Source organism: Canis lupus, chromosome 18, assembly GCF_003254725.2.
Source record: "Canis lupus dingo isolate Sandy chromosome 18, ASM325472v2, whole genome shotgun sequence".
NCBI lineage: Eukaryota > Metazoa > Chordata > Mammalia > Carnivora > Canidae > Canis > Canis lupus.
This window is the reverse complement of record NC_064260.1, coordinates 10,795,690-10,810,340: the sequence shown is the minus strand read 5'-3', so window position 1 is coordinate 10,810,340 and position 14,651 is coordinate 10,795,690. Positions and strand designations below refer to the sequence as shown.

General features: G+C 38.2%; 1 protein-coding gene across 3 annotated transcripts in view; it reads right to left on the bottom strand.

Moving 5' to 3' along the window:
* The window catches only part of VPS41 (VPS41 subunit of HOPS complex), a 173,266-nt gene that overhangs the window by 137,703 nt on the left and 20,912 nt on the right, over positions 1-14,651 (bottom strand). For all 3 annotated transcript variants that reach the window (XM_025449198.3, XM_025449199.3, XM_049096283.1), the window contains exon 3: positions 261-368. In XM_025449198.3, coding sequence (XP_025304983.1) covers positions 261-368 — 108 coding nt within the window. The remainder of the gene's footprint in view (positions 1-260; positions 369-14,651) is intronic.

The following is a 14,651-nucleotide window of genomic DNA, read 5'->3' as shown; positions in this document are numbered from 1 at the left end:
ATATCTAAATTCTACTTTATACACTCTTGCAATGTGGTGCGTGCGTGTGTGTATGTGTGTGTGTGTGTACACAAATACATACTACAATGTCTTTGGTTGTTGTTTTCATTTTTTTGTTGGAGAGGACGAAGAAAGGAAGAGAGGGCGGAAGACACAATTACTGGAAAAAGCCACCACCAAGAGCATCAAGACTCCAAAGTATAAACAAACTTGCAAGAGAAACAACTTAACAGAAGAATCCTCTAGAAGGGCTACCTTACCTTGTCATGGACTGTCATGCAGCTAGCTGCATCCTTCTGAAGGATTTCAGTTACCCCATTGGAAAGCCTTTCATACTTCAGTTTGGGTTCCTCTTCACTTTCTTCTTCCTGCACAAAAAGCAGAGAAAATGACAGCCATCACAGATTCATTTGAAATAGTCAGACTCAAAACATATTTCTTAAGGGGGACCCAGAGATGGCTTCCTCACTGATTGTCAATAACTACAACTACAGCTCAAGGGTAAGATCTTCATGTTTCCTTTTTCCAACTGGGTGTATCAACTGCTACAACTTCACCAGCAGAAAACATTCAAAAGTTGAAAACAGGAGTATACATACCTAGTGCCGACAGTATTCAACTTTGGCATCTAAGGGTAAATACAAAACTATGTGGCCACATATGCCAATAAAAGATGTGTGGGCAAAAATACTTGTCAATTTGACCTCGTGGATCTAAAATGCCACAGCAGCTGAGACAGTAATACAATAAACCTCCAAAGACTTTGTGTTTCAAGATTAAATATTTTTTGTCAGATTTGAGAATATTTCATTTTAGTTAGAATAATATAATTACAAAAAATCAAAGAAAGGAAACTAGAAATTTTATATCCAACAAAATATATTTATACCCTCAGATAAAAATATTTTGATATTTTTAAAAACTGCTACTCCATGATCATTCCTGTTTGTGAGAAAACATATTGTTTACCTTCAGCTGAATAAATTTAATGTTAAAAAAATTTTCTTAAATGCATTAAAATGTCTTAACCATTTTGTATGCATTATTACTAACTATATGTTTAACCTCACTATTGATACAGCGTATCTTAGGATATCTTTAATCCGCACAGTTATGGAGTAAAGTTAGGAACCTATATTGACTATGATGGCTCTGAATTAAATCAAGGATAATAATAAAAATTATTACAATGATTCAGAAAAAGATGTTATTTTGCTGTATCAATTCATAATGAGAAACTATAAAATGTGCATGTACCAACAACTGTGACAGGATAAAGCTCACCAAAACAAAAGTTCATAAAAATAATCTACTCACGGACATTCCCTTCAAAATTATTGTAGCATCTTCACTTCCCAGCTAACATTTGAATAGAGAGAGGCATGCCAATGCTCCCACCCAGCAACTAGAAAGCCTTAATGAAATATATAGCAACAGTTGAGGCGTCAGTGAAAAGGGCTGCTGAAGCTACCTGAGCTAGAAGGGCCAAGATTCCAGGATGGTGGAAAAACTGGAGAAAGCATGGGGGAGGGGAGTTGCCATGCACCAGTCATTCTCCCTGGAAGTAAAGACCAATTCGGGGTGCAGGACAAGAGGCTGAGAACCCAAGCTCTGCCTCAGAAGAAGACACTGCTAAGGGAAGGAAAAGCAGCAAACCTTCCAGTACTTGTTGGGCTTGAGTAACAAAACTGGAGGCTTGAGGAGCTAAGATTCTAGTGAAGGAGAAAGGCAAAGAAGGGAGCTTGTTACACAGCCACTTTTCCCAAAGGAATACGGGGCATGAGGCTAGAAACACTAAACAGAAAGCCTGAAAAATGCAAACCAACTGCCTTGATGTGCTCGAAGAGACAAAAAACAGAGTTCAGGAATTACCAACAAATGAGGTCCTGATGAATACTACAGGCTAACTAGAACTCCTGGTCTCCAGGGGATACAAAAAAAAAAAAAAGTGCTTCCTAAAACTTCAATCTGTCTTTGACTCAGTTCAAACCCCGACTGGATTAAGGTAGTATGTATATAACCCCCAACCTACCTGTCCAGTAAAAGGGTGACTCCTGGGAGAAAGAAAATTATTTGGAGTATGAAAACTACTGGGGCCTCTAACCTTTTCACTTACAATACTGAGAATAAAAAATAATAAAATCAATTTTAAAAAATCACCCGGTATGCCATAGGACAGGACCAACTAACTAAAAATCAAGGAGAAAAAAAAGACCATAAAAACAGACCCATGGGTGACCTGGAGTTAGCAAAAACTCCTTGACATACTATGATTCACATGTTCAAAGAAACAATGGAGGAAACGGAGAAAATAGACGAAAAGATAGAAATTTTCAACAAGGAACTGTAATCCACAAAAAAGAAAAAAATGGAAATTTTAAGAGTGAGAAATGTCACTGAAACTAAGAACACAACAGATGGCTTGGCAGAAGACAGGATTAGTGAAGTGTAAAACAGGTCAAAAAATATCCCAAAGAAAGCCAGAGTAGAAAAATGAACAAAAAATGCAGAAAAGAATAGGAAATATGTGGAACACAGGGAAATGGGCTAACAATTATGGTCCCAGAAAAATAAGGAAAATGGAGAGGAAAGGCAAGATCAACAGTTAAAGAGGGTAAGAATGGAGAATTCCCTAAAACTGACATACCTCAACCCACGAATTCAAGAAGCTCTAATCCCAAGCAGGATAAATATGAAGAAAATCACACTGAGGCATGTCAGAGTAAAAAAAAATTAAAAAAATAAGTAACAAAAAAAAAATGACCCGTAGAGTAGGCCTAGTTCACATGATGACTGGCAGGACATACCAGGCAGAAATGCAAACTCAAATGCCACAAGAAATCTTTACCTCTGGGGCACAGAACCACATCATCACATAGAAAGGATGATATTCATCAAACATCATGAAACAGACTTAACATCAGACACCTCATTCTCTTGACTTAAAAAAATAAATACTGGAATTATATGTAATATAACATTTTATAGATGTTCGGTACACAGAAATGAGTGGAAATTTTAATTTCATAAAGAACATACACAAAGCCGAAATTCAAATTGTTATGAATACTCTACAGTATAACACACTACCCAAATGCCTAGGAAAATGATGTTAAAATCACAAACAGAAACCTCCACAATTTCTATGCCTACAAGTAACTATGAACGATGCGATCAATAGGAAATGTTTAAAAATGTATTTAGCAGGTGCATTAGTTATCTATTTCTGCATACCATATTATGCCAAAGTTTACTAACTTAAAACAATAAAGGTGTATTATTTTAAGTATTTAAAGATGAATTTAATAGTTTTGTGGCTAAGTAATACAGGACTGGCATAGCTAGGTGGTTCAGACTTAAGGTCTCTCACAGGGTTGCAAGCAAGATGTCCACTGAGGCTGCAACCATCTGAAGGCTTGACTGGGGTTAGGGTATGCTTCCACAATGGCTCACTCAAATAATGGGCAAGTTGGTGTTGGTTGTTGGTAGGAGGCTTCAGTTCCTCACTTCACAGACCTCTTCCCCCTTAGGGTTACCAGGGAGTCCTCAGGACATGGAAAGTGACTTCCCCCACAGTGAGTGATCCAAGAGAAAGCAAAGTCATATATGACCTAGCCTAAGAGATCACACGTCTGCAGTATCCTATTGATCATACAGGTCAGCCACCATTCAGTGTGGGAGGGGAGGTCACAAGATCAGGAATAACAGGAGAGGATGACTGGGGGCCATTGTGCAGGCTAGCTATAAAAGTAATACAATTTTAAGAGCAATAAATCTGATTTTAAAAAATTGGTAGGGGCTCCTGGGTGGCTCAGTTGGTTAACCATCTTCCTTCAGCTCAGGTTATGATCCCAGGACCCTGGGATTAAGCATGGCTTCAGATTCCCTGCTCAGCTGAGGGTCTGCTTCTTCTTCCCCCTCACTCCCTGTTCATGCTTCCTCACTTTCTTGCTTTCTCAATCTCTTGCTCAATAAAATCTTCTTTAAAAGTCAATATTCCATGTTTCTGATGAGGTGTCAAATTTTCTTTCCCCAGTATATACAAGCTATTAATTATTTAGTAAGAGTATTAAAAATCAAAGATGATATATACCCACTACTAACCTTCCAAAAATAACTTTAAGAATAGTGGCAAAAGTATAATAAGCATGGTTATCTATAAAGCCTAAAAAATAAAATACCTATACTTCTTTAAAAAAAATAAATGACAATAGTCAATCCAAGAAGCCATATGTCAAAAATGACTTGCTCTTAAAATAGCTAATTAACCAAGTGTAAAAAACCTATATAAAGGAAAATTGCAAAAAGCAACAAATAAACACTTCTACTTATGTACCTACAAGCAAGAAATCGAAATCCTTACAAAGTTAACATTAAATGTGGCAAAGATGACACGTGCCTTCTGAAGTAAATGTGTTAAATACAAATTGAATCCTGAATGCTAGTCTTTATAATAAGATGCCACATGTTGCTCAAGTTTAGACATCAAATGTGCATCCAATGTGAAAAGTTAATTCTAGCCTCTTGACTGTTTTGCATAAAAGCACTCATCCACGGACCATTAGATAAAGTTACTGTAAATAAGGTTTGCCGGTCTTATTTATAAGTGAAAACTAAATAATTTCTCTCGCATAAATATACAAAAATAAATACTTTCACAACACAGCTCACTGAAGCATTCGTGCTAGGCTTCAAAAATCATAAATAAAATGAAAACTCCAATATTAGGCACTTGATGTAGCATTTCATGCTTTTCTGACAGGTATCTTTTATGTTAAGTTAGAAAGCAGTCTAAAGGTGAAATTTTTAAGGTTTTTTTTTTCTGCTTGCTGTAAACAAAGAAAATGGAAAATGATTCAAAAATACAATTCATGGAGGTTATTCTACTGTGGTAGACTATCACATTTTAAATAAAAACTTAAAAAAAATCAAGCAGATTTAATATAGTTTCACCTTTAAAGAAATTTAAGCAGAAAAAAAGGGTTTTGTGCAGTTTTAATTTCCATGGAAAACAACTCAGTGTTAATAAAAGGCAAATCAATAATTTTTGTTAAATTTTAATAATCTTGCAAACCTACAAATAAAACCATCAACAGTCTGAGTCGAGATGACAGTTAACTGCGTTTCTATGACAACCTAGCAGAATAGTACAAGTCTTGACTTGCATCTAAGCGAAGATATGAACAGAGTGACATTTACCCATACAAGAAAAATTTGCAGCTTTCCTTTAAAAAGAATCAATCCTTCAACTAACATGGATTTTCACTAAGTGTAGAGCACTTTTAATTAAAGACAAGTCCTTTAAGCCATCCTATGTAGGATTCTAGGACACTATCTGAAAATAAATTTCATATCAGTCATTCCCACAGAGTTCCAACTTAAAAGCAAAAAAAAAAAAAAAAAAATTACTTTTGTGGATAACAAATTAAGGCAATTAAAGACTTCTGCCTGAAAAACTATTTAGTAATTTGTTACTAACACCACAGGATAAATTTTCACGGCAGAAGTCCTATCACCTAATTTAGATGTATATACCCATAAGAATATTGCACTTTTCACCTGATAATTTAAAATTCATGTATAAGAAAAACTTTTTTGGCATTTATAACCAATTTTTCATCCTCTTTTAAATTTCTCCATATCTTTCACACATCAGTACATTTTATATACTGCTGTTACAGTCCAAAACAGGACTTGAATTTTACTTTTAAAAATATGTGTCACGGGATCCCTGGGTGGCACAGCGGTTTGGCACCTGCCCTTGGCCCAGGGCGTGATCCCGGAGACCTGGGATCGAATCCCACATCGGGCTCCCGGTGCATGGAGCCTGCTTCTCCCTCTGCCTGTGTCTCTGCCTCCCCCCACCCCCTCTGTAACTATCATAAATAAATAAAAATTAAAAAAAAAAAAAGAAAAGCAGGCATCCAAAAAAAAAAAAAAATGTGTCACATGTATTCAGGGAGTTAACAGAAAGACTGTTACATTTTTTATATTGTTACTCTTAATACAGAACTTAAAATGTTATTTCTAGAAACTACTTTATTAAAATGCATTTTTTTTCTGTTTCTTTTTACTTCCAAAATAAAATACCAGAAATACTGAAAGGGAGAGGTGAGATATTTTCTAAGACACAAATTAAGCCAGTGGAAAATACCCCCAGGTGAGCACTCCTTGACGAATCACAACCTCACTCTACAGAGATGGCCTTTATCCCATCCAGTTTCAACAATGAGAAAGACCTCACTTGAACATTCAGAAATTATAAGATGAACGGTTTACCTGGCCACATGTCACCATTGCATCTGGTGAGGGGTAAATCTTTTTAATAAATACCCAAAATGCTTTAAAGCCGGATACAAGAACACTACCATCAAAAAAAAAAAAAAAAAGAAAAAAAAATCACTGTTTAAAACAAAAATGCAAAGAGAGAGAGAGATAGGGAATCCCAAGCAGGCTCCACAACCAGCACAGAGCCCAATATGGAGCTTGATCTCAAAGCCCTGAGATCATGACCCGAGCCACAATCAAGACTGACTGTACCAACAGGTGCCTCCAAATAATTCACTTTGAAAGAAGTCTCATGTAATACTGAAATCTTTAGGATCACTATTTAATAAAGAAGACAGAGGGAGAACAGAATAATAAAACAGCTGAGCCAAATACAAATAATCTTTTAAAAAGCATAATTCACACTATTCTGTAAGTCAATCAAAACAGTATCAAAAACAACAAATTTTTAAGAAAGAGACCTATTCACTACAATAGGGTATTATCAACAAAGTCAAGAACTATACATTTTATTGTATCAATACAGCTATTAGAAATTACAATGTTGGGATCCCTGGGTGGCGCAGCGGTTTAGCGCCTGCCTTTGGCCCAGGGCGCGATCCTGGAGACCCGGGATCGAATCCCACGTCGGGCTCCTGGTGCATGGAGCCTGCTTCTCCCTCTGCCTGTGTCTCTGCCTCTCTCTCTCTCTCTCTCTCTCTGTGACTACCATAAATAAATAAAAAATATTAAAAAAAAAAAGTTTAAAAAAAAAAAAAGAAATTACAATGTTATCAGTAAACATACATGCATATGCATGCACATTACAGGATATTTCCAAACACAGCATGTCAATCTTGAACTTTTTGGGAAAGAATAAAAGAGATCTACTCTTTGAGACTGCATAAAGGTCCTCAACATAAGATTCATAATTAATCAAGGACTAATGATTCCAATTAACCCTGTTTTGCGTACCAACCCATCCCCACAAATGAATGCTACCTCTCTAAAAGGGCAAGTGCAACCATTAATTATTGTAGATTAGAGTTCTATTACAGAAAATAATTTTCTTTACACATAAAGATGGCTGGTAGGAAAGACGGCTTTATATATCCTTCCAAAATGTCAAAACATATCAAGAAAACTACATAAACAAGCTGAAAGAGTAACTTCCAGTTTCCATTAATAACAAAAGGTATTATAGCTGCCTCAATGACCAAACTTTTTAAGAAAGTGACATGGAGATAATGGAATTCATCCACAATAAAACAACTGTGGTCAAAGCTCCCAGGATGCCTTTCCATCAGACTGGTGACAGATAAGCAATTACAGTCTTATATGAATGCAAATAATGTTGCTAAATTTTGACTTTCAAGCAATATTGCTATTACAGAAAACATATTAACCAAAGAAAGTAGCTGAAATTAGAGCTGATAAATGTAATCTAGATGACATGGATCTATTTTTTCATATAGATAATTCACAATGAGTCTATTCATATCCATATTTTTTTTTGAAAGGTAAATAGGAAGAGAGAAAAGTGTGGCAGGGAGAGGGAGAATCACAGACATGCTCCACACCCAGTGCAGAGCCTGACACAGGGCTCGATCTCACGACCCTGAGATCATGACCTGAGTCAAAAATCAAAACTTGGACGCTTAACCAATTGAGCCACCCAGGTACCCCATATCCATATTAAAACCATTAAGTATATATGGTTAAATAAGGGATTCTCAAACCAAGGGTAATTTTATCCCCACAAGACATTTATTTGGCAATGTCTGGAGACATTATTGTCATCACAACTGAGTGGGAGGAGAAAGTGCTGCTGGCATCTGTTAGTGGCCAGAGATGATGTTAAACATACTACAATGCACAGGACAAATCTCTCAGGATAAAAAATTATCCCGCCAAAATTGCCAACAGTTCCAAGGTTAAAAAACTCTGAGTTAAATGAATTTCATAAAATTAAATGTTATGCAGACATTAAAATCTGTTTTCAAAAAAACAAAAACACAAAAACAAAAATGTTTTCAAAAACTTTTTAGTAACAGGGATCCCTGGGTGGCGCAGCGGTTTGGCGCCTGCCTTTGGCCCAGGGCGCGATCCTGGAGATCCAGGATCGAATCCCACGTCAGGCTCCCGGTGCATGGAGCCTGCTTCTCCCTCTGTGTCTCTGCCTCTCTCTCTCTCACTGTGTGCATATCATGAATAAATAAAAATTTAAAAAAAAAAAAAACTTTTTAATAACAAAGGTGTTCTTAAAATGTCTTATTAGTTGAAAAAGTAGGTCATAAAACCTGCTTTTGCATGATCCAAATTTTAGTTTATGTAGGGGGAAAAAAATCAGAAGAATAAGCACCAAACACCTGTTTTTCAAATGGGGGAATGACAGCAGGACCCATATCACAGGGTTGCTGGGGCCATTACAGAAAATAGTAATCACTATTGTGAGCTATTACCAGTATTTTCTATACTAAGATAAACATGTATTACATTTATTAAAGAAATAAATGCTGCTTCTAAAGCTATTGTTCAACATCCTCTTCAAAACTCTACTAACCTAAGATTCTTATCTCTTAAAGCTGCTTTCCTTACCGTAACACTTTGAGTAGAAAAGTGAGAAAAAGTTGAGCCTCTAATAATTGAAGAGCTCTACTTAAGATTCACAAGCTATGCAGTCTTCATAAACCCTGGTCTCTCCTCTGCCCTGTAGCATCAGAATTTCATGTTCAATTCAAGGAGGAGAAAAATAAGGTGAAGGTTCCCATGCCCTGAGCCACATGCCATAAACAGGATCAACTCCCATCATTTATTTTATATTGGGAAAGCGATAAGAATATATAGAGGAGGGGGAAAAAAAACGAAAAAAGCAAATAAGCTTTTCATTTCCTTCTAGCCATATAGAATAACCCCCCAATCTTCAAGGTATGCCATTCAGGTGGACAATTTCCGCCACTAAAGCCAACATAACCCTTTTTTCCTTTCTTCCCAATATCCCTTGGTGATCACAAGATCCTGAGAAGTAGGGTTTATGCCTTTTCATTGTTCTGAACTCACCTAACAAAACTGTGGGTACCTAATAAAGACCAGTGAAAACACAAGTATGTGGTACGAGCAGACCGAGGTTAGTAAGAAGCTTTTCTAAGACATTCTCATTTAGATTTCCACACAGGAAAATCCAAATCATAAGCTATCAGCCAAAAGGAACTGCAGAGATCACCTCAACTATGTGTTATTTTATAGCCGGGGGATGGGGGGTAAGGGGAGGCTGAGAGGTGGAGGCACTAAACACAGGAAAACGAGTAGCTATTCTGAAACAGCAAATTAAAGATAAATTTACAGAAATGAAGCTCTACCACCAAACCACAATAGCAGATAGAGACCTTACCAAATCCATTTTCATGAAAAACTTACATCTACAATTTATATGTCTATTGTTGTATGGACAAGGAAAATGCTCCAGTTCCTGAGATTGTATTATGTTTTAGAGGACATTAAATACTTCTCAAATGTCTTTCAATTGCACACTCCATATTGTAGATGCAAAGAAGCACCTTGCTGGCCACCCCCACCAAAGTCTCTGACAGCTTCTCAAAGATTTCCAGGAAGAAACAGATAAAGATGAAAAACCTAAAATAGCAATAACAATTAAGAGAAAGTGTTAACCAGAATCGAGGAGAAAATGATACGTATGCTGAATATGAATGTGAGTTTACGACCCACCTTGATTTGCTTCATGAGAATACAATCTGAACAAAAGTAGGAAGATGGTTTAGCTCACCCACTAACCTCCCAGAGCCTGTCCTGTTCAACCAAACAGATGCTTCACCCACCCCTTAGGGACGGTTTTCTCCAGAAGGAGGTGACTGTCGGCAACCTCTGCCCAGTATTTCTCCATGCCTGCAATTTCAGTCCTGGCCACTGTCTCCATCTTTCTCCTACCAGCAGAGACCAAGAGCTGCTAACATGTGGCAGGGCATTATTGATGGTCTGAGAGCCCCAGCCGTTAAGTACTGCAGGACCAAGAGAAAGCTGCTAGCAGGAAAGGGGGACACTGCAGGGAACCAGAGAATGCTCAAAAAGGTAAAAGAATGCATTAGTAAACCAGGAAACTGAATCATTAATAAGTCCAAGGGCTGGGACTTTTAAAAGGCAAATAGAATATGATAACCACATCATAAACCGAGAAAGTAAGTCATCCCAGTTCTACCCATCTTCTGCAGAACAGCATCTGGCCTAGACTGTTTTTACATGTTCTATTAAGAACCCTCAAACAGAAAGTCCCTAAGTTTTTTAAACTGTCCCAACATAGGGAAATAATAAAAACTTCACAATTCATTTCAAAAAGATGGCAGGGGCACCTGGGTGGTTCAGTCAGTTAAGCATCTGACCCTTGATTTCAGCTCAGGTCATGATCTCAGGTTCACAAGATCAAGCCCCAAGCCCTGCATCGGGTTGTGTAGTACAGTAAAGAGTCAGCTCGAGGATTCTCTCTCTCCCCCTCTCACTCTACCCCTCCACCCCGCTCGAATGCATGTGCATGCTCTCTCTAGTAAATAAATAAAATCTTTAAAAAAAAAAAAAAAAAGTGGCATAATCCTCATACCAAAACTTCCAAACACCACAGTGGGAGAAAACACAGTTCTGTCATCTCATGTTAGAATTTAAATATAAAAATTTGAACTATCACAAATTAAACCCCAACATATATATACATATATATTTTTTAAATATTTTATTTATTCATGAGAGAGGCAGAGACACAGAGGGAGGAGCAGGTTCCCCAGAGGGAGTCCAATGCGGGACTCAACCCTGAGATCATGCCCTGAACCGAAGGCAGACACTCAACACTGAGCCACCCAGGTATCCTGAAACCCCAGGATATATTAATAGAAAACTTTTTAGATAAAATATTGCAGAAATACAAAGACTGGATATTAACAAATCCAATTTCATCATTTGATAGGCCAAAGAAGAAAAACTGTAGGACCACACTTATAAATACTGAAATAGTAATTATAAAGTTCAGCCCTCATTTCTGATTCTAAACAACAACTTTCAGTAAATAAAAAGGCTTCTCTCTTGAAAAGCTGAGAATGAACATTTGAAATCAAAAGCCAACATGACACTCAACAATAAAGAGAAGCAACAGGAAACTCAGAGGTGTCTATTATCATTTTATTTTTCAAAACTGATTTATAAGTTTTAGTCAAGGTAAAAGACAAGAAAATGGAAAACAATAAATAAATCATTGTTGATGGTCTTAATTAAAGATTATATGACCATAGGAAAAGAACAAAACTCTTAAGGCTTGTGATGATTAATTTTATGTCAACCTGACCGGATCATGGAATGCCCAGATATTTGATCAATCATTATTCTGAGTGTTTCTATAAGAGTCGTTTTGGATGACATTCACATTTAAATTGGTAAAGCAGATTGTCCTTCCCAATATAGGTGGGGCTCATCCAATCAGTTGAAGGCCTGGACAGAACAAAGACAGACCCTCTAGAACAGTAAAGTTCTTTCTGCCTAACTGCTTTCAAACTGGGCAGCTTTTTTCCCCTATATTTGAATCTGAACTGAAACATTGGCTCTTTCTTGGTGTTGAGTCTGTGAAATCCCTGGCTCTCCTAGGTCTCCAGCATGCTGACTCACCCCACAGATCTGAGGACTTGCCAGCTCCATAATCACACAAACCAGTTCTTTATAATAAATCTCTTTCTCTCCCTCTCTTTCAGATCCCATTGATCTCTCTCAGATTTTCTCTCTTTCAGAACCTATTGGTTCTGTTTCTCTATAGAATGCTGACTACTACCCAGCTCCTGCCAAGACAGAGAGCTTGTCTGGGCTGCTGGCCTCTTCCCCCAAATCAGCCCTGAAGACACTATAAAAGGAAAGAGGGATTCCTGAACTTAACATCCCCAAGTGAGAAACTCTGGAGGCAACTGGAGTCATCCAGAAGTGGGAGTTATTTTGACCCAGCACTCACCTCTCCCCAAATTTGCCTCTGGGATTTTGCTACTCCATTCACTAGAGAAATGGACAGCAATAGCTCCACCCTTGCGGGGGTAAGGATGGACCACTCCATACCATCTACACAAAAATTTATTCAAACTGATGGAGTAATCAGGCAGACAGAAAAATGATCCAGGGCACTGCATTCCTATTCTCTGCCCCTATTCTCCACCAAGCCTGGACCTCAACCCACAGTTTTTATATAGCAAGGGGCATGGTGGTGAGATCACAGGGTAGTTATCTAAAGTGGCGCCACCTGTGTGCCAGAGGCTCTGTACCAGTTATCTAGAGTGACACCAACTGTGTGCCAGAGGGGGAAACAAGATGGAGTCAAGGCTGTCAGTACTCCTATGCCATCATGAACCAAATACATCAAAGGTGCCCAATAACCGATGGAAATGATGACAACAGACTAAAATCTAAAACTAAAGATAAAACTAAATCAAAGGTTTCCCCCTCTCTCATCCCTTCTGATACTATTTTGAAAGATTTATTTCATTCACTGGGTTTTTTGGAGAAAGCAACCACATTCTAAGGGAAAGAGTGATGGTAGCACAGATGCCTGCCTTTATACTTAAAATAGTTGCACTAAAACTCAAGTAACTCATGGATGAAAAGAAATCTGTAGATTTTAGAAATTAGATTTGTTACAGCATTTCTTGAGTCTTCAGAGAAAAGGAATGTTTTCAACTCCTGACAGAGTAGAACCAGACTCTAATTGTCAAGTGCAATCATTATTTAAACAACATTCTTGGACATATATTAGAAAAGAGAGACACACGTTTTTATAAATATAGCTCCCAAAAGTATTAGCAGTTTCATTACAAGTGTATTATGTGCTGAATGAAAAGTGCTAAGGGAATAAGATCATCCAATCACATTACTTACTGTATTCATTTCCTATGGATGCTGTAACAAATTGTCACACTCAGTGGCTTGGAACAACTCAAATTTGTTGTCTTACAGTCCAATACAGATACCAGTGGGCAAAAATCAAGATGCCAGAAGGACTGCATTCCTCTGGAGGCTTTAGTGGAGTGTTTCCTCATCTTTTCCAGCTTCTAGAGGCCACCTGCTATCCGTGGCTGTAGGTACCCTCCTTCCTGTACTAGCAAAGCCAGCAAAAGTGGGTTAAGTCTTTCCCACATCATATCACTCTGACCACCTCTACCTTTTCTCATCCACTTGTAGAGACTCTTGTGATTACACTGGTCCTGCTTGGATCATCCAGAACAATCTCCCTATTTTATAGTCAGTTGATTAGCAATCTTAATTTCTCTTGCCATAACATATTCATAGGTTCCAGAGATTAGGACACAGACATCTTTGGGGGACCATTATTTTGCCTACCATGATTCTGCCTGTGACTGAGAGAGGATAAAAATAACAGTGGGTATGGAGCTGGATGCCCCCAAGCCAAAGTTAAAAGACAGTTCTCACTTGCTTGTCCTTAAATGAAATCACAATCCTTCTGAGGACACAGCATGGGATAAACAGTTCTCAGCCTGAGTCAGGAGGTCCTTGATATCTGTTTTTGACTAAAGGACCTCTCAAAGTTCTGGTTTGAGAACCAGATCATCTCCAAAATAAGAACAAAATGCCAGTTTCATATAGCTGTTGTAAGGATTTGTGCAATCAATTCATTTATTCATTCACAAGGAGCTCTGCTAAGTGAGACCCCAGGAATAGGGGCCCAGCCCTCATGAGAGTCCCCGGCACAGAAGTGGATAAAAATAACAAAGTAGCAGCAGCAGCATGTTTAATGAATACTTCATGACAGGCCAAGTGCTAAATACACATTATCTCCCTTAACACCCACTCAACAAACATATCCTTCATAAGCATCTAGATATTACCATTTTGAGACAGACAGGACAAGAACTTCTGAGGGCATCAAAGACATTCTGCCAACCGATCTCTTGAGCCCATTCCAGTTGGGCCCCTCACCATCACCACTGCCATGAGGCACCGCAAGTGCTTCTATGCGGATGGCCAGTGGCCTCACCTTTGCAGACTCAAGGGGGAGTCCCTACAGTTCCTTTTACTACTCCTCTCTATGGGCATTTGGCACAGCTGGTCATGCCCTTCTTCCTGAGATGCATTCCCCCCTTGGTCCTCGGATACCACTCTCATGTGGCTTGCTTTCTACCTCACTGGCTACTCCTTCTCAATGCACTGGCTGATTTCTCATCATCTACCAGAGCTCAAAAATACTATAGTACCCCTCAGGTCCAGGCATCAGGCTTCTCATTTATCTGACCTCAGGCCCTAGGTGATCTCATCCAGTTCCATGGTTTTAAATACCATCTAAAAGCTGAGTCAAAAGTTCTTATCTCATGGGGCACCGAGGTGGTCTGCCTTCT